Consider the following 20,609-nt stretch of genomic DNA (forward strand, 5'->3'; position numbering starts at 1 on the left):
GGGGCGGGGCCGGAGGGCGCCGCTCTCCCCTCCCCACCCCCCTCGCCGCGCCTGCTCGCTAATGGGCGGGTCCGGGTATCCCCGCTGCCCGCCTCTGTCGTTTCGGGAGGAACCATTGCTTTCCGCGCGTGGGGGGGGAGCCGGGCCCTGCTGCCGGCCCTTACTTCTATTCGGAGACGGAGTGATGAGCGGGGATCGCAGCCGCTGAGCGGGAGCAGGGGTCGTTCCGCGGCAGCGGAGGTGGCAGTTCGGAGGGGGGAGCCGCTCGGGGCCGGCGGCTCTGCCCACCTCTCTCGTGCCACCCCCGCGTCCCGGAGCGGGATGGTGCGTCCCGCAGCGCGCGCCTTGCTCGCGCGGTTCGGCGGCACGGCGGGGGAGGGGACGGGGGGACCCGGGCCCCGCGGTTCTGCTCGGCGGGCAGCGGGCGGAGCGAGGCGGCGGAGAGGCGCGCCGTGCGGGCGGCCGGCACCATGTCGGCGGACGAGGAAGAGCTGAAAGTCCCGGAGGAGATGTTCAAAGACGTCAAGTTCTTCACGGTGGGAGACATCGACCCGAAGGTACCGCCTCGGCCGCCCCTCGGGCTCCTTCCCGCCGCGCGCGTCCCCACACCCCCCGCTGGGGTGGGGGGGGGGCAGGGCGGGATCGTCCGCCTCCGCGCAAACGCTGCCCCGCGAGCCTCAGAGCGCGCAGAGCTGGAGGGGGAACGCGGCCGCGTCCTCTCAGGGGCCGCGCGGGAAGCGCCGCGGTAACCGCCGCTCCTTCGCCGCCCGCCCGCCATGGGAGCCGGGCGGCCGCGGCGCGCAGGCCCCGTGCAGCCTTGCGAGCGGAGGAGGGGCGGGAGAAGGGATTTCCTGTGAGAGACGGGGCCGGAGGCTGACCCCGGCTGCGGGGAGCGGGGCTGCCGCTCGTTGAGGCGCTGAGGAGAGGCTGAGGGCCGCGGGGCCCAGCCCCACACCGCGTCTGTCTGTCTGTCTGTCTGTCTATGTGTCTGTCTTGGTTCCTTTGCCAGGTGCGAGAGTTGGGTCTTTGTTCCGTGTAGGTCGGTGTCCTGGCGTGCACTGAGCCTGAGGGGTAGTTCCAGGAGCACCGCTGACCTGTGAGATGGGTTCTGTAGGTTATGTGTGAACCGCAGCCTTGATGTGCAGTAGGACCTTAAGCTTAAACTATTTGGAAATGGTGTGGGGATAACAACTCAAATCCTGTGGCTGCAACGGCACTGTATGAAGAGGAGTGCAAAACGCAGCAAGATGCCTGTTACTGTAAAAATAACGGCCCCAAAGGCACGCTGCTAGGTTTGTGTTGACATAGCAGTATTGCCAGACAGGGAGTAAACAAGCAACCACTTGGGCAAGTTTTATTTTCACATAAAGTTTTATCCTTCGTAGCAATGTCATTGTTACAAGGCTTGATTTGCTCTGGATCAAGTATACAAAATGCTCATCTACCTGTGGTTGAGCTTCAGGTAGATTCCAAAGCTTAAAAAAGCTTCATATAGATATATACTGTACTATACTCTAGTACCATAATACTAGGTTGAATTTGAAAAGCAGTTCATTTCTTCATCCTTTGGGCACGAGCACACTTAGATCAGCTTGTTTCCAAATGTTTTCATTGAAGACCAGTTACCTTAATAAATATTGAAACAAGCCTAGCACAAGTGAGCAACCTAATCAAAACAAATCCAAGAGTTAGAAAGGAAACATCATACAGTCGTGTGAAAGCTGCATATCCACTACCTGTTAAAGCATATGCGACATAAACTAGGATGGAAACAAAAGTTTGGAATCGTGCCTGACTGTTCTTTGGCAAATGAGGGAGAATTAGGCTGCTGGCACTCGAATTTGAATCCATTCCATTGGGATGTGCGCTTGGCTGTTCTCACCTTACAGGAGGTGATGACTAGATGTCAGTTATTATTGTTTTTTTAGGTGCTTTTATTGCTTTCCTAAATGTGTAAACCCAAACTGTCAAGCTTTGGTAACTTTGGTTAAAATCAGTATTTCATGCAGAAAGAAGGTGATGCAACGTAGCATGATGACTTTAAGCAGGGTATTTGGTTTCTGGTTATCTCTTATTTTAATAGTATTTTTTTAGTATCCATTGCCTTATTTCGGAGATTTAAACTCTCCTTTTGTTTCTTCTAACACAGCTTTTAGTGGGAATGATTTTTCATGCCTGCAAAATTAAATTTCATTTAGTGGATTTAAGCTTGCACCTGAAGCACAGGATTTTTATAGTAACCATTTTAGGGCTTTTCAGGATTTTGTTTGCTAGTTAAATGGGGATGTGTGTGTCCATCCGTCTGTCCCCCTATACAGGGAAAAATGTCTGGGTCGCTGCTTCTCTGTCACTGCTTCAGCTGAAGAAGTCACATGCTCTGGGAGGAGTTTTGAAGCTGACATGGGCTACCCTAGGAAAACTTTTCTTCATACTGCTTTAATGCTGTGAAATCATCATCCATCTCTTCACCACGTTAGACTTACAGCCTGGTACTGGCGTAACTTCCTGCACCAGCAAACTCTTTGCATTGACTCTTTGTTACAAAACTAAAAGAAACAAAAGTCTTCTTACTTTATTAGCTGTAACTTTTTCCTCATGCTGTCAGATTTGGATGCTTGGCTTTGATTACAGTTTCTCCTCTCTTTAGCCTTCCCATAAATAGACAGTTGAAGGGAACATGTAACTCGCAGAGCTGTGCGATGCGCTGATCTGTGACTACTGTGGTGCTTGTGCCAGTTTGGTTCTGAAAAACCGTTACAAAGTCCAACTATTCATTTCCAAATAATAAAAGGAAAAAGGAAAGAGTGATCTTCATCGGCATTTTAAACATTTAAATTTTAGAACTCAGTTTTTTTGAATGCTTTTCTCCTATTCCCCTCCACACCCTCTGCCTTCTGCGTTACCTTTATACTGAAGTGAGTCTTATTTCTTGACTCCCATTTTTTTATGAGCAGGGCTAGAGAGAATGGTGAAGTCTTAAACAGACACTTTCCATATTGGCCTTGCAAAAAAGGAGTAAGATACACTTTGAGATGTGAGGGCTTTTTGTGATTACTGAAGGCAGAGTAATGGAATTAAAAATTTCTGCTTTAGCTCTTTAAAGGAGTAACTTAGAGGGCATATGTCCTTCTGCTTTTTATTTTCTTTTATGTTTTTTCTTTGTTTTATCAAAATCATCTTTAGTCCTCCATCAATTCAATTCTCAATACAGCAGCTCTTTGTTAGAACCTCCACTTCTCAGGACAGTGGTTATGACTTATTTTGCTTTTAGGGCCTTCTCATATCCAAATGGTGTTGGGTTTTTTCTTCTTTTTTTATTTTCTTTTCCCCCTGCTTTTCTGTAGCTTTCATAGCTACACGTTGAGTTAGGTTGCTTTTCTTTTCTTTGTGCCAAGTGTATTCAGAGGCTTCTGAAGCTAACATATGGAAAATCAAATGCTGAGGAGAGAGAGTTCCTTAGTCTGCCTAAGAAAAAAACAGTTTTTGAGGACTGTATGTTTTGGAAAAACGTTGAAACATTCCAAATTTCTGCCCCAGTCTGAAGTATTTTGGAAGTAAAACTTCAACTTGAATCATCAAAACGCAGCAGAGTCGCAAGCCTTAGGAAATCAGGACTTAAATGGGTTGCGTTTCCCAAAAAAAGAGTGCTATCTATTTCTACAGGGCAACCAAGAGAGAAAGTTGAACTCGTTCCCTTGATGTGCTGCTGTTCTTTCGTTACTGTTTTTCTCAAATGAAGGGTAATAATTTTTCACTTTTTTCCCTTCTCTTCTGGGTTTAGGTTATTCAACTTCTGAAAGCTGGGAAAGCAAAGGAAGTCTCTTACAATGCGCTGGCCTCGCATATTATTTCAGAAGATGGAGACCATCCAGAGGTTGGAGAGTCTCGTGAAGTTTTTGATCTCCCTGTGGTAAAGGTGGGTGACTCCTCCACTATATTGTCTGACATAGCTATTGGGTTATGGTAACAGAAAATACCAGTGTTTAGATGATGTCTGAATGAAACTTACCTTTGTCTTACCTTACCTTTTAGTCTCGTTTCATGGTTTTTTTCCTGAATTGTGAACTTTTACAATTCTGTTCCCTCCTTTTCTTTTGTGGTTGTTCTATATCTAGTGATCTGTTGATGGGTTTTCTTTTGTGTTCTCTTTCTGAAATTCTTCCTTCATTCGTCTATCTGTGGGATGTTGCACTGTTCAATTTTACTTAGGAACTTTCCCGTCAGGAACATTTCTAATAGGTTTCTGGCAATGGAAAACCTCAGCATAAAGGTGTAGAGATTGAGATTGGTTTTTTTCCTTGTTTTCAAACATGTACTTGGCAAGGTGCAGAATCACAGGATCATTAAGGTTGGAAAAGAGCACTAAGATGATTTAGTGCAATCATCAACCTATCCCCCCATACCACCAAACCATGTCCCTCAGTGCCACATCTGCCTTTTCCTTGGACACCTCCAGGGACTGTAACTCCACCAACTCCCTGGGCAGCCTGTTCCAATGCATTATCCCTCTTTCAGAGAAGCAGTTTTTTCAAGTATCCAACCTGAATTTCTCTTGACAATGATTTTGTGGATTCTGCATATGTGTATGGTGCTAATTTTCAACAAAATAAACTTTAGAAAATCAGACTTCTTTCCCATATTAATTTTTTGAAGTCTTTGACTTTTTTCTTTCTTACAATGAAATTGTCAGTATTTTGTTACCCTCTTGCAATATGGGTTTCTTTTTCCAGTGAAAGTTTCCAGGCTTCATGTTTGAAAATGTGAGCTTGTTGTTCTGCAGTTCATGAGCAATGAGAAAAAATAATTATTATTTCTCTGCCAGTGATTTTGGATTATTCTTTTCATATAGTTGCAAGCAGCAGTACTGAATTCTGATGGCTTATAGCGTGAGAGTTCATCTGGCAGTGGAGAAGTACGAGTTGGCAAATTCCAAAAAATAAGGGGTGCTTAGCACAAGGCCTTATGGTTTTAGATGGGAGTAATAATTAATTTTAAGCTTAGTTCTTGTTTTTAGTTTCTCCCTTTCATGAGGTGTTTAGTGACATCGTTTCAGTCTTGAAAAACAAGAAGACTGCAGCCATTTTCATGGGATGGAAAGGCATCATTGTCCTAGCAGTAGTACTTGCTGCTATTGGCTGCCTTTCAGTTAAATAATTTAATTTTCTTTTTAAGTACTACTGACTAAACTTTCTGTCATTTGCCAAACAGCAGGCCTCTCAGTGATGTTGCTTAGTTGGATCTGAAAACATTGCAGCATGTTCTGTAATCAAGAAGATTAGACTTCGTGTTAAGGGAATGAAACTTGGAGGCAAAGGTAGCTTGCTGCAGAAAGAAAAGGAATGGAGAGTAAGGAAGAGAAACTGGAGGGAGAGAAATCTCCCAATTTTTATTTATTTATTTATTTATTTATTTTGCAAACAGTAGAACTGGAAAAAACCAACAACCAACTTCTCTGTCTTTTTCTAAATGAGAGAGAACAGTACAAATAGGGACGCCACAAACAGTTACAGTATGTGTGTGAGTAGATGTATACTGGGGGAGAGGAGAGTGTGGGGAGGAAAAAAGTCATATAAATGGGATGGTACTCCTTCCTTCTTCCTTACACTTTGTGTCAGGGCCACTGTCCTACATGGCCTCTATTTGCCATTTCCTTCTCTCTCTTTGAGCCATTCTGTTGCTGTGTGCCATTGGTTAGGGTCTATCACCTGTGTGCTTAGCATCCAGCATTATTATGTGTGTATAAACCCCTTTCTGTGTAAGGTTATGCTTCCCAACTCCTTGGTTAAAATGTAAGGTAGGGAATTGAGATTTTAGAACTGCGTGCATGAGTAAATACTGTAAATAGCATTCAAAGAATAATGGAGTTAAAAGACAAAGGGGTCTTATTCCCATATTGCTGTATGATCTTTGAGAACTTTCTCTGTTAACTTACAAATCAGTCAGAACGTTTTTTCGGTAAAGCCCTAAGTAAATGTCTGTGAAACACTTAAGCTTTAAAGCTGGGAGATGGCTATTGAAACTAGATACACTACAGAGTTGGTCACTAACTTGCATTTCACTCATGCAGTATGAGTTTGGTTTTTCCACCTCACAGTTTTTGTTTTTCAGCCTTCCTGGGTGATCCTGTCTGTTCGCTGTGGAGCTCTCCTTCCGTATCCTTTAAGTTAAAATGTGATGAAATGCTGTAGGAAACATCTTAAATGCATTTCACATGGGTTGAGTGAATGAAGATTGTTACATGTATGTACATCTTACATCTTTGAAATGACAGTATATATTTTGCTTGTTAAGCAAAGTGTGCTTAGAGCTGCTTTGTTTTGCTTTACTTTTCCTCTCCCTTTGGCTATTGTGGATAAGTACTTAATAAGCACTTGCAGGAAATTTGTTATCAAATAGACCAAACATTTTAGCTTGATGTTGATCATTAACTGAGGATCTGGGAGAAATGCTGGAATGCCATAAGGGGACAATTGTTGGGTCAGTGGAGTAGCCTATTTTTATGGCTTTTTCAAGAGCCAAAGTTAAGGAAGAAATAAACACACAATACTTCATGTCCATAGTCTTAGTAATAGTGCTTTGTTAACTTGTCATGATAACACTCCTATTATTGCTTAGCTTGACTCTGTCTTTTTTTGACTTTGTCTTTTGTTGTGGTTTATGTTGGCTAGATTTATGTTTCTCAACTTATTTGGAGCATGTATTCTTGCATGTGGACAGTGCATTCTGTTTTATTATTTATTACTGTTTTATCTCTATTTATTTTCCTCTGTTTTTCTTTGGATCCTAGGAATGATGAGAATGACTGTTATTATAGGCTGAAATTCATGCTTTTTTTTTCTCAGCCCATTCATAATAGGGATTATGTTTATGCAAAGACTGAAGCAGAGCAGTACATTTCAGTACAGATACCAGCAGATGATTGCAATGAACAGCAGGACTAAGGAGGAAGGCTGTCAGGCATGAGATCTCATTTTGGAAGGATAGCAGGTGGTAGTGTTCATAATGGAGAACAAGAGGTGGTAGAAGCCAGAGTCCAGGTGTTCATATTAGAAATTTCAGGTCTTAATGTGCTTCAGCGATACAGAATTCCAATTTTATATCTCATATTTCAAAATAGGTGCCCTTGCATCTATTTGTGTGTCTGGGCTGTTTTGAAGATGCCTTGTGTATCTTCTACCAGGAGAATTCAGTTCGGGGAGTGAGCTGTGGAAGGAAAAGAGAATAAAAAAACATGATATACTGAGGTACTTAAAGCTGTTTTGATCGTAATAATGAACATGTCAAATAGAATTCTCGAGTTAGTATGAAACGTTTGCTGTAGTCCTGGACTGTCTTCTGACTAAGGAGAATTTTTCTTTAGTGATTTCACTTCCGAAGGTAAATGATGCACCAAACGTGACGTGGCAAAACCCAGAATACTTCTATACTCAAATCAGCTGCTGTTGTGGCATCTAGGCTGGTGATTTTTTTTGTGTGTGTGTTTTGTACTGGAAATAACGTGTTTATCAGCTTATCGTTATCAGGAAGGGAGTTTAGATCACACTGATGTAATGTGTAGGGCTGGTTGGAAAAAAGAAAGTGTAAAATAACTTGGAGTTAGTTATATTTTCAAAGTTGTGTAATAGAGCATTATATTGCTGGTGTTTTTCTCTCCCATAGAGAAGTTGGCTATTAGGCAATAGGTTTTCTGTCTGAAACCGTATGTTTTCAAAAGGATGCTTTAAATTCTGATTTTATTACAAACCCAGAAGAGAAATCAACAGATAAAATGGACTGGTGCAGTCTATAACTAAATTGTAGCAAAAAGTGTGGGAATGTAGGCCTGAATGGCAATTGCTTAGGAAGTCTTTATTGTGGTTATATAAGAGCAGCCAAATGAAACGGCAGGTCTCAGGAGGATCGTATTCTTGAGTTGCACGGAAGAAAGCTTTGTACACCTGTCAGCAATAAATGTGTACTTGGACATTTACTTTTATTCTTTCTAGCCCTTAGAACCTGGTGTTTTTGGATTTTATTCAGAGCTCACTAAAATGGGTTGTTAAGTCTTAACATTGTTCTGTTTCAGTCTCTTTATGACTTCTACTGCTGTGGCATCCGGCCTTTCATCAGGGTTTTAGGTACTACAATAAGGAAAAAATGTTGTAGTTAATAGTAAACTTAACTTTTTTTTCCCAGTTGATTGGTTTGGATTTCTTTTTTTGTTAAGGCTTTGAGATTCAACTTTTTTGGCCTTTATTTATATTTGTGTTGAAATACTCAATATACTGTATTTACTGAAGCAAGTCCTAGGAATACCTTTTGACAGTTAAATAAATGGATCTAGGAAGAGTCTTAAATATTTTGTTTACAGTCCAATTTTGGTGCTTGATAGGCATTTGACTATATAAAAAATTTTAATGCAGAATAAACACAGTAATTTTTCTTTTTCCTTATGAATACATTTTAACATTCTGCTGTGGAAGTTGTTTCCACCAGAGGGGACTTCAGAAGGCAAGGTGTTCTGAGCTCTACTAACTGATGTCAACAAAATCTGACTATCCTGCAGTCAGAAGGAAGGAACAAAAAAAAGGCATGTGGAAGCAGCCTTCCTGAAGGAGAAGATGAGAGTTCTGTGTGTGAAAAGCTACGGTTATGATACCAGAAAGGGGGTGGTGATTTCTTTCTTACTTCTCTCGATAGCAGCAAATGCAGTAGTGATGAAGAAGGTTGTTTTTGGTTGCTTTTTTTGTGGTCTTGTTTATGTGTGATGAAAGGGAGTCATAGCATTTCTGAATGTTTGTTGCTGAAGAAAAGAGATGTGAGCTTTGTCACATCACTCTCGTTCTTTCAGAATGTTCTACTGCTGCTAACTTGTAAGACAGTGTATTTCACTCCTGTTCTTTAGAGAGTGCAAGCTGGGGTCAAACTGATGGACATCTTGGAAGTGATGTATTGAGCTGTTGCTGCTCTGTGTGCTAGGAGCAGCTGCCAAAGCAAAGAGTGGACAACTGCGCTGTTAAAAGATGCAGTACTGGATCTCTGCATTAGATGAAATACTGAGCAACACTGTGAAATTTAGGATGCTCCTTGGACTTGTATTTCTTGGAGTACTCTGGATAATGGCAGTAAATCTGCTCTTAAGTTTTAACGTACCCTAGGTTTTGTTGTCAGTTTTCTATGTATTGTCTCTTCTGTCTCAGAATTTTAACTATTGCTGTGCTTCAGCAGCAGGAGGAAAATAATTTTGTTTGATGACAAAAGTCTAGTTATTTACTTGCTCTGTGACACACTGCACGTTTGTTTTTGTAATCTGTTTCTCCAAAGAATTATGTATGTACTTTAAAACCATATAAAAGTGTGGGAAAGACAGGGAGGCCATAAAATCAGCCCATCATTTTTCCACATCGCTTCCGTCAAACCATTATCTCTCCTGTTTCATGAATCCTGACCCTCCCTCCCCCCCCCCCCCCCCCCCCCCCCCCACCAAATGGAGACTTAATTCATAGTCTTCCCAGTCACCTTACAGCAGTGATGCAATGTATTGCTGAAGTTTAACTTCATTAGCTGCCGCTTTATAGCCCCATGTTGATTTATTTGAGCCACTCTGACCAGGGAGAACAAACGACTTTTCATTTGGCAGCCTTTTATGGACTTGAAGATGTCTTCTTAACTTCTTAAGCCTATCAGTTCTGGTTCTTTCAGCTTCTTCTCATAAGTCTTATTTACTTGCTCTGTAAGAAGTTCTTGTTGCTGTTTTTGCTTGCTGTTCCATTTATCCATCTCTCTGATGCCTCTGAAAACAAATATACGTTGCTGTCAGAGATCTTGTTGAGTGTTGAAAGTATGGTGGAAAACTTTACAGTAATTTCAGGCTGTGTTTCTGTTTTTACATCCTAATGTGATGTTTTCTCTGTTTGTCAGTCACAGCTTTTTTCCTTCAGAATCTGTTGCTTGGCTAACTTTCTGTCCTATTTTGTACCTTGGCATGAAAAAAATAGCTGTAGAAAAATCTGATACTTGCTTATACTGATCTGTCTGCTTCTGTTTTCAGATCATCTCTGTAGTACTTAGTTTGATTTGTTATTTTTCTTGATAGGAGTTTATATGCTTGTTGCTCAGCACCTTTTGTGGACTTGATAACCACGTTGTGTATTGAGAACATGTTCCTACTTTTCCAGTCTTTGAGAATTTGAAATGGCAGGATAGGTTCCAAAAGATGCCTTCAACCCCCCAAAAAACTGTTATTTTATGGAATTAATTGCACACTATATTCATCCTGTTTTGTCTTTTGCTGACTGTAACAAAACTTTCTTTGGATTCTCACTTCTAAGTATGGAAGATAAGCATTCAATGATAATGGAAGAAAGCTCTGATAAACACTCAATTCCTGTGTGCTTTATTTCCTGAGCTGAGCATCTTAGGATAGAATTGAGGGGGCTGTTCTTGGGAATGTTTGTGATACTACCATAATTGGTCATAATGTTAAAGATGTCCTTATCCATTTTATGCCTTTCTTTCCTTTTTTTTCTTCTTTCTGCTATATGCAACTTGAATTGTAAACAAATCACATGCTTTTAAAAGTAAAGCTTGAGAGTACTATGCACGCTGCTTTATTTCCTTCTAATATCCCTCAGGAAACTCATTTATTTACATCCTTGACAACTGCTATCCAGTGTTAATGGCTTCTCTCCAGAATCGTGTCAGACCTTTTTTGGAGTTACTGCCTGTCTCTCTCAGGTAAGAGGTGAACCGTGTTTCAGTGTACAGTGTGTGTGTGATGCTTCAATTGTCAATGGAGATATCAGTATTTCTGTTGTAATGTGACTTCTTGTGTGCATGTGTGAATTAGCACCTTAAAAAGGTTTTTCACCTGGAAATAGTTTTCCACTGAAAATGAAGTAATGGGCATTTGAAACTGAACATTCAGTCAGTAATTGATCCTGTATTCAATACTGTGATGATTCTAAAATGAAGAGTACAGTATAAAATCCTTGTTCCTATTTTTCTGTTCAGGCATTAGCACAAAATATTCAGACAACCTGATACACGAGCTTTGCACTGGAAGCTTAATAAGGATGCCAGTGAGTAAATTAAGTGGAAGTGGCTTCAGTAGCCTGTGTTCATACCCAGCTCTGTGGCTTAAACACACATGGCTTGTCAGAGCTGAACATCAGCGTTAGAAATAAACCTTTGTTTATGTAGGCTGTTAATTTGGGGTCTACTTGTTAATAAGCTTAAAAAATTCACTGAAGATAATAAATAAATCCTGTTTGCTTGATCACTAATGTTTACTTACTGTGAAAGGCGATATGCTAGCACTGTGTTAAAGAACTTCCTCCCCTGTACAGGCTAAAATGTTTGTTTAATGTCTTTTTCTATCACTTCTTTTCCTCTGTGATTTTCATGATACTTTGGTATTTAATAGAGATAGGTGGGTATACTAGCCAGATTTGTAAATGGGGATGGCAAGAATTGTACTCAGGTTCCTCAAGAAGAGGGCATCTGGTTACGCAGAGCTAAAAGGCTGCTTTACCTTCTTAGGTTTCATCTGAAGACCGAAATACGCTGTGGGCTTTGATTACTTTTTATGGTGGGAATTGCCAGCTGAACCTGAATAAGAAGTGTACTCACTTGATTGTGCCTGAGCCAAAGGGGGTAAGAGTTTATTACATGTACAGTTCTTCCTCTTGTCGCTCTCGTTTGCTTTTGAATAATGACAAATTTTACTTCACCCTGAAGTTAAGATCCTTCAGCTTGTTTGTCACACTTAAGCGGCTAAATTCAACGGTTATGCACTGCTGTTAATCACTTGGTCTTTATTTTCTGCATGGTTTTAAGCCTCATTAATCTGAAATATGTCCAATTTCATACTGTCGTTGCTATCTCTGGTTGAATAAATCGTATTATTCTTTATTTTGTTTGTCCTAATCTAATTTGACGTATAATCATTAGTGATGACGACTTGTATATCTGTAGCTAAAATCAGTGGACAAAAAAAAAAGATACAAGTTGGAAAATTGAGTAAAATACCCTCAGATGTTATGCCCTGAAAAGAATACAGTGTGGAAGGAGGAACAGATTTCCCACTTTTTTGAAATACATCTCTCAAAGGCCCACAGCACTTTCCTCTTAAAAAGGGCTAAGCAGTATGCAGCATTCCTGCACAAGTTCTGATCGACAAAGTAGTTATGCTTCCAGTCACTCCCTTGTAGGAAATGAAATGTTTTTATGCAGCTGGAGAAGCTGAATCAGAAAGATTAGGTAGCTGGCTAAAGGCAGTGCTGAGCCCATCAGAATAGCATTCTGTACCGTGATGGCTTTGGTTAGAATAGTTCCGCTGAAACTTTCTGAAGTGTTCAGATAATCGTCTTCCTGAAAAAGAAAGAACACTTGTAATTGATTTAGTGCATTTGTTCAGAGCCTAAAAATACTGAGAAGAAATTGAGGCTCACTTAACAAAAATGTGTTTGTAGATTTTTCTGGTTAATGTAGTGGATGAAGGGAGTTTTTACTGTAATTTTCTGCATTATATTTTTTATCCTTTAGTAACATGAGAATGTTTTCTTCATCGCTTTTAAAATTCTATTCTGATCAGTGAGAGAGGCTGTGTGGGTTAAGTTATTTGTGAGCAACTTTAAGATCTATATAATATCTTCTTACGTTAATATGTAATGCTTTGTCAAGTTAAATTTTATATAAATTTAATATATTATTGTTCCACCAAGAACTTTTTTAGTATTTCAAAGTTAATATAAACTATCTGAAGAGGAAAAACATGTAGCTATTGAGATGGCTTTTAACCTCTACATGCAACATGTAGGAAAGTGCTTTAGAAAAATCATGGGGTGACAGTGGGAGAAGGGAAAATAGCTTACACAGTATGGGTGATGCTTGCTTTTTTCCCCTCGTTTCATTAAAAGGATATATTGAACACCATCTTAGTTGTCTTTTCCATTGCAGTAATATGGAATACTTGATTAAAGAGCATTAGTAACTAAAATTCAATGGCAATGGTATGCACTTAAGTGTTACCTTAAATCATAAACCTTTTAGAATAAGGGCACTGTCTTAAATTTACCACTTGAACAGAAGAAAACACACTAACATTTCATATCTTTAGGACAACATAATTACCTTGCTTTGCTTCTGCAATGAATGAATAGAGGCAAACGTATGGGATGATTATTTAAAACACATCTAGGCCTGCTGCTCTGACATGCACTACAAGGGAAACTGCAGTAGCTTGTAATGAATAGTTTTGACGCCAGTGAAAGCTTGAATGATTGCTTTGTCTAGACATGAGATGATAAAACAAGGTTCTTAATAATTCTCACCACAAAAAAAAAATAGAACAAAAACTTCTATCTGCAAATAAACTGTTTCATCTGTAATCTCTTTATTGGGTATGAATGACAGTTTCATTGTAGGAAATAAGTCTAGAGAATCATTAGATGAAATTAATTTCCTCTGTACGCCCTGATTGTTAATTTATGTTGTCTGACATATGAAGAAAATCCCAGTTTAATCATTTTTAAATATTAGATTCTGAAATCAGTTTCAAATCTCATACTAAACATTTTTTTCCCACTATTTTGATATTTGTGAGAAGCTCCTATCAGAGAGAACTTTTGAACGCAGAGAAAATTCATTCCGTGTGTACATCAGATTAGTTAAGAAGATAATGGTGAAATCATAGGGAGGAATAAAACGTTCTACTTTGTCAAGTTCATAAACTTCCATTGAAATTTATTTAGCTAATACGTGGACAGAAAAATAACTTTCAAGATGAGGACCACATTACAGTTTGCAACTTCTGAGAAGGTGTATGAAAAGTAGCCTTCCTTTTTCTGACCTGTATTCATGTTAAAATTCATCCTTTCAAAGATTTGTGTCTTCTTTATTGTGCCTTATCTCTCGTTCTGAGAAGAAATTTTTCCTAATATCTAACCTGAACCTCCTCTGGTGCAACTTAAGGCAGTTGCCTCTTCTTCTACTTAATGATGTTCTGCAGGTGAAGACTTGATCATCTGCATATTTGCATTGCTAGTCAACTATATTTTTTTGAGTTGGAAACTGTGGTTAAGCTCAGTGTTCTATTTTGTTCTGTTGGTTCTGGTAGAGAGCAATTTCTGTGATTGCTGTCTCTTGCAATCTGCCTTTCCATACTCTATCCCAGCCTCACCAAAAGTAACTTGTTTTTTTTGGTTGTTTTTTTTTTTTGTCTTTCAGTGAAATGTTCTCATCCTTTTATTTTTTCCTTTTTTTTCTTCCTAGGAGAAATATGAATGTGCTTGTAAGCATGACAGCATTAAAATTGTGACACCAGAGTGGGTATTGGATTCTATAGCTGATAAAGCTAAAAAAGAAGAGACTCCGTATCATCCTCGTTTAATTATATATGAGGAAGAAGAGGAGGAGGAGGAGGAAGAAGAGGAAGAAGCAGAAAATGAAGAGCAGGATTCTCAAAATGAAGCTAGTACTGATGAAAAGTTATCAAGCCCAGCATCTTCGCGAGAAGGATCACCTTTGGGTGATCAAGGCTTTTCACCAAAATCTACTACTGCTGATAAGGCAAAAGGGGAACTGATGTTTGATGATTCTTCAGATTCTTCTCCAGAAAAGCAGGAGAGGAATTTGAATTGGACACCAGCTGAAGTTCCGCAGGCATCCACAGCAAAGCGTAGGTTGCCTCAAGGGAAAGACTCTGGGTTAATTAATTTGTGTGCCAATGTCCCACCGGTGCCAGGTAATATCTTGCCTCCAGATATGAGAGGCAACTTAATGGCTTCGGTACAAGGTGCCCAAAGTTCTGACCGACAGGAAATGATGGCTGCGTGGAGTCCAGCGGTGCGGACGTTGAGGAATATTACTAATAGTGCTGATATTCAGCAGATTAATAGACCATCAAATGTAGCACATGTAAGTGTTGGATTTTTTGTTTATAAGATACATGACTTGTTATTAAGAACTAACATTTCCAAGAACTTTCCTTTTATTGTTCTCTAATAGTACGAAGAATTAAATTTGTTACTTAGAAGTTGTTGCCAAATCAGTAACCTCCCCATAATAATTATCTTCATTCCTAGCAGGTTCACAGAAGTAAGAATATGTGTGGAAAAAGAGTTGAGAGTAAAGCTGTGTTTAGCTATGGCTTGGTTTAGAGTTTCCCAGTATTTCAGTATTGGGGAAAATAAAAGGTTCATTAATTTCAAATTATTTGTCTAGTTGAAAAACCCTGATTTCAAACCCTTTGAGCTTCTTATTCAGTGCAAGGAATTTTTAGTGGTATAAACACATAGAAGTGTAAAATAGATTGTTCTTCCAGTAGGTTCAGTTCTAGATTGTTCTGCTGGGCATCATTAAGTTGTTATGCAGCATAGTCAAGATTATGATGCAGAAGTCCTAATTTACAACTTCTTTTGACACTCAGTTGAAATAATTGTAGCTTTTGTGTTGAAATTATTTTTAGAAGAGAAGAAAAAATGAGTGAGCATGCACTGAAATAACTTGCAGCATTGAAATCTTGTTTGTGGGAAGGGAATGTGGAAAAAGCAGGTGCTGCTAAATGTTAGGCATAGCTTTAATTATGCTGATGAATTAATATTGAGGTGTTTGTCTGAAAGTCAGCTTTCAAAGGTGCCTGAATAATATACAACCTTATAGGTGGTACTCAAAAAAAAACACTAGAAGTGGAGGCATTCAGAAACATTGGTTCTTTGTTGCCTATATCAGAAGGAAGTGCTAGCTTCCTTGTAAGACTTAAATTCCTCCTCTCAGTGCCTTGAACTGTTGAAGGACTGAGATTTCTGGGTGAGGAATGAGCAGTTGCCAAAATTCTGGTAGGGTGGCCAGTGCTTTCACGTCTAAATACAACATTGTCTACAACATGGTCATTATACCGTATAATATGCTGTTTAGTGGCCTAATATCAGAGTGTTTTTGCATAAACTAGTACTGATGCAGATACAAGGCAGTTGGTGGTATTGTGATTTGGTTAGCCCTTGTTCTGTTTTGCGAGTCTGTAAGCTTGGAGATGGGCTGTGGTGTACAAGGACTGTTTTCAGGTACCGTGCTTGGCTGCTGTATGAATTAAGGAGCTAGCTCCAGTACTTGGAGGAAGTCTGTGCTTTTGAGAATTGTGAAACTGCCTCACAGGGGGCAGATCCTTCTGGTACCCCTGAATACTAGTTCTGCAGTTTTTCATAGAACTTCCCTTTGACTAGGTTAAGTAATCCTCCACCTAGGTTAAGTCTCCTTCCAGAACTTTGGGGGTGGCAGAGTGCAGGAACAAGCTACCTCTTTCTCTGAGATACTCAGATTCTACCTGAATGCTTTCCTATGCATCCTACTGTAGGGAACCTATCCTATGTTAGCATGGGCTTGGACTAGATCATCTCCAGAGGTTCCTTCTAGCCCCTACAGTTCTGTGATTCTGAGATATTCAGGGTCATGGATGGGTTTGGTATTACGGTGCACAGCCTTTGGAAGTTGAACCAGAGATTTCTGGTGAATGGCAAGATCCATAGCTACAAAACACCTTATTAATAAGAAGTTATGTGAATATAGCCCAAGGGATTTCCTCCCTTCATTTTGACATATCTGTCCCAAAACTCCTGTAATTTTGACTTTTGTGGTACTTCTTGTGGAGTTTCCTAATGCTAAACCACACGGAAATTCTTTCTGTATCTGTTAATTTTTACTTATTGAATACTTAGTGTCTGTGGTGCTGTCCAGAGCTTCGTGTGGTGGGTGGTGTGCTGGTAATCATAATTGTAATGTGTGCTATGCCAACAACCTAACACTGCATGTGTGAAGCCTGAGGTGTTTTGGAGTGCACTGTAAAAGCACTTGAGTCATCTCTGCTAAAGAGTTGATATCTAGAAGGATAGGAGACTGTAGGAATGTAGTTTCCTATTGCTCTGATTTTTAATAGCAGACTTTAGTAGGAATTTGCCCAGTTTTGTCGTTGCTAACATTTCCTCTTGCTGACTTGTTTCCACTCTGTTAATTACAGATCTAAAAATGAAATTCCAATTTACTTCAGCACTTTGTATCAACTGAAAATCTTTTTTTTTTTTCTCAAAAAAACTATGAGTGCTGACAAAATCCATGTTTCTTTGTATTTTGGGACACATTTTTTTTTTAAATGTAGCTGAATATTTCTGCACTGGATCAAGAGAACAAAGGCTTGCACTAAACTCCCATGTTTCAAACAGTGCTAATTAATGGCAGCTTTATTAATGATTTTGAAGTAAAAGAAGATCTATGGAGCTACACTTTGAACTTAATGGGCCAATGGGATTGTAAATTGAGTCCTACAGTTGGTTGAGTTGATGAGTGTAATTACTGATACCTAATTAACCGTCATAATGCATATTATCAAGAATATGGGGATGGGTTTCAATCTTCAATTTTGCTGAAACATGTTCTGTGTTTTATTAGGGGCAGAGTATAGATCCACATTTCTCTGTGTGTTAGTCCTATCTTTTCACTTTGAGAAAAGGATTTTTGTTTAGCTTAGTATGTATTTAAGATTATTTCCTTTTAAGAGAGCTTTTTCCCAGTCGTCGTTTAAATATTTTAAAAATTGAATGACAACAAAAAGATCACAAAACTAATCTTTGTTTTCTAGATATTGCAATCACTTTCAGCACCTACAAAAAGTTTAGAGCAGCAAGTAAATCATAGCCAACAGGGACATCCAAACGCAGTGCTGTTTAGTCAAGTGAAACTAACACCAGAGACACATTTGTTGCAGCAGACGCATCAAGCACAGCAGCAACAACAGCACCATCCTCTTTTACATCTTCAACCTCAGCAACTTATGCAGTTGCAGCAGCAGCAGCAACCCCAGATCTCCCAGCAGTCTTTCCAGCAGCAACAGACTCATCAGTTCTCGCAACAGCAACAAGTTCATCAGCAGCACCAGTTTGCACAACAGCAGCTTCAGTTTCCTCAGCAGCAGTTACATGCTCAACAACAGCTACACCGTCCTCAGCAGCAGCTTCAGTTCCAACAGCAGCATGCTTTGCAACAGCAACTTCATCAGTTGCAGCAGCAGCAGCTACAGCAGCAACAGCTGCAGCAGCTTCAGCAGCAGAACCTTCAGCAACAGCAGCTACAGCATCAGCAGCAACAAATTCAGCAGCAGCAATTGCAACAGCAGCACTTACAGAGATTACACCAACAGCATCAGCAACAGCAAATGCAGAATCAGGCAACGCAGCACTTAACTCAGACATCCCAAGCACTACAGCATCAAGCTGTAACCCAGCAGCAGCACCATCAGCAGCAACAGACACAACTGCAGCAGCAGCCGCTTTTTGGGCACGATCCATCAGTGGAGAGTTAGTAACATCACCTTCTGGTTCTGGAAAGAAATGGCTAATGGCATGATGGAATTTGGGTTAGAATATTTAAAAAAAAAAAAAAAAAAAAAGTAGCTCTGTGTTGCAGTATGGGATTGTAAGGCTTAAACTCTGTTCGTGGCTCAGGACCTGTTTTGGTAATTTTCATGCTAACATTTAAATTCTAACTAAGGATGTCCAGAAACCTGAAAAGCAAGAGAGTCCTGAAAACTTATTATTTTCAAATCTATGCTAGAGGCATGAAGTACATAAATTATGCTGTGAGAAGGACATTGGCCTGTGCATACTGTTCTTTCCTTTGAAAGAGGGGGGTGGGGAGGCTTTCAAAGAGGGTAACAACTGGAAAGATAGCTTGAATTTTGGAAATGCTAGTTCCAAACTAATGAGTAGTCAGTATCAGATAAAATTGTTACAGCTGGCTTTGAATTCTGCTCATGCCAGTGGAACTGAAAACTTTTTAATTGTTTTAGTTGATCATAGATCTGTGTATTTCTCTCAGCATCGATTTTTGCATCCTGCTTTTTACAAGACTTTCCTTCAGAGTTGAATATAGTTTCTAACTTGATAATAGTGAAGATTAAAGTAATGAATGTGTTCTGAGATGAACTCTGCAGACCTTTAAGTGTTTAATTTTCTGTTCTTTTATGTGCCAAACTATTCCAGTTCCAGAAGATTATTTCCTACTGGGTTGTGTCTTTGCAATTGCTGATTACCCAGAACAGATGTCTGATAAACAGCTGTTAGCAACCTGGAAACGGGTAAGATTCTGCTGTATTTCCAAAGAACTATTATAACCTTACTCTCAGTAACTGAACTCTAGAACGAATAATTGGAAATATTTTGGCACTGTGCACTTTTACTTAAGTGTCATTTGGTTTAATGTTTATGTTATAATTTAGATGAATATCAGCCTATTTCAGCAAACCAAAAAAAGTAAATGCTTTACACGCGGTGTCTGTCTGAATTGGGTTTTTACTCACAGCATTAGCTCAGTTAGAGCATTAACTGTTTCCCAACTGTTCATACTTTTAATTAGACAGCTGTAGAGCAGCAAATGTAATATAGTATTGCACTCTAACTTAATTGAATACATTTTTTTTTGCATATAATTTTGGCACTTAGTAAGCTGTGAGGTATCCACTTGGGTGAATAAGATGAAGGAATAGTGTTTCTATTTTTTGCCAACTTCTATTTTTCAGAAAAATCTGATTGTATCCTTTCCTAAATGAGAGGACTTTGATGTTCTTCAGAAACTTCTGATGGATTTTGTAGTTGAATTTTCCCAACAATTTTACATAATCAAGTAAGCTGTTGACATTTTTAACAGCACTTGTGTTTATTGCTGAGATAGAATTGAATGGTTCATGAAAAATTGTAGTTATAATGCAAAAATAAAAAATGAGGTTATTTTTGTTAATATATAATAATAATAATTATTATTATTATTTTGCATCTTAAAAAGTTAAATTTTTTATAGTTCATTGAAAAGGTACATATTTAATTTTATTTTCTCCTTTTTTTTTTCCCCCAAAATTCTGAAACTAGTCAGCGAACTTTTTTGGGGGGGAGGGGTGACTCTTCAGTGAAATAGTTCAGTCTCCTAAACACTAGACTTCATTTCAGGCTGTTTGTTTCCTAGGGTAACTTTAACATTGTTAGGTAACTTCTTGTTTTGTTGTTTTCCCAGATCATTCAGGCACATGGTGGGACTGTGGACCCTACACTTACAAGCAGGTGTACACATCTTCTGTGTGAAAGCCAAGTCAGTAACATGTATGCTCAGGTAAGCAAGTGAATAACATGTATTACTGAGTTAAAGCATGGCATGGGTTGGAAGGAACTTTAAATTAATTCCAGCCCCTGTGCTGTGGGTAGGGTTGCCACCTACTAGATTAGGTTGCCCAGAATCCCATCCAACCTGGTCTTGAATGCCTCTGGGGATGGGGCATCCATAACCTCTCTGGACAACCTGAAATGCCTGCTTTTATTCCCTTAATGAAAAGGTAGGGGGATTTCAGTATGTACTTCATGCTTTAAGTGTAAAATAAGTTTCCCATGGTACACTTTCTTTTTGTTTTTTCAATCATTTATTGTGTGTAATGTGACAGAGTTTAATAATGCATATGGTAGTTTATTTCTGAGAACACTGAGTAAGATCCTGTGAGAAACAGGGTCATGAAAACGCTCAGGAAAACAGTCACTAAGATTGAAGATTTATATTGCAGAAAAAGAGTAAAATAAAGATGTGTTTCAGTTTTTAAA

The 20,609-nt window shown here is 39.5% G+C and overlaps 1 protein-coding gene across 1 annotated transcript in view; it reads left to right on the forward strand.

Moving 5' to 3' along the window:
* Positions 1 to 470: 470 nt before the first annotated feature.
* Positions 471 to 20,609, forward strand: part of PAXIP1 (PAX interacting protein 1) — a gene marked incomplete at both ends in the record, with an annotated part of 30,812 nt that continues 10,673 nt past the window's right edge. The window contains 9 exons of the mRNA XM_079538146.1: positions 471 to 557; positions 3,782 to 3,916; positions 6,109 to 6,152; positions 10,653 to 10,716; positions 11,521 to 11,634; positions 14,254 to 14,898; positions 17,612 to 18,326; positions 19,011 to 19,105; positions 20,035 to 20,130. Of these exons, the coding sequence (XP_079394272.1) occupies positions 471 to 557; positions 3,782 to 3,916; positions 6,109 to 6,152; positions 10,653 to 10,716; positions 11,521 to 11,634; positions 14,254 to 14,898; positions 17,612 to 18,326; positions 19,011 to 19,105; positions 20,035 to 20,130 (1,995 nt within the window). The remainder of the gene's footprint in view (positions 558 to 3,781; positions 3,917 to 6,108; positions 6,153 to 10,652; positions 10,717 to 11,520; positions 11,635 to 14,253; positions 14,899 to 17,611; positions 18,327 to 19,010; positions 19,106 to 20,034; positions 20,131 to 20,609) is intronic.

This window comes from Tetrao urogallus, assembly GCF_951394365.1.
Source record: "Tetrao urogallus genome assembly, chromosome: 7".
Lineage (NCBI taxonomy): Eukaryota > Metazoa > Chordata > Aves > Galliformes > Phasianidae > Tetrao > Tetrao urogallus.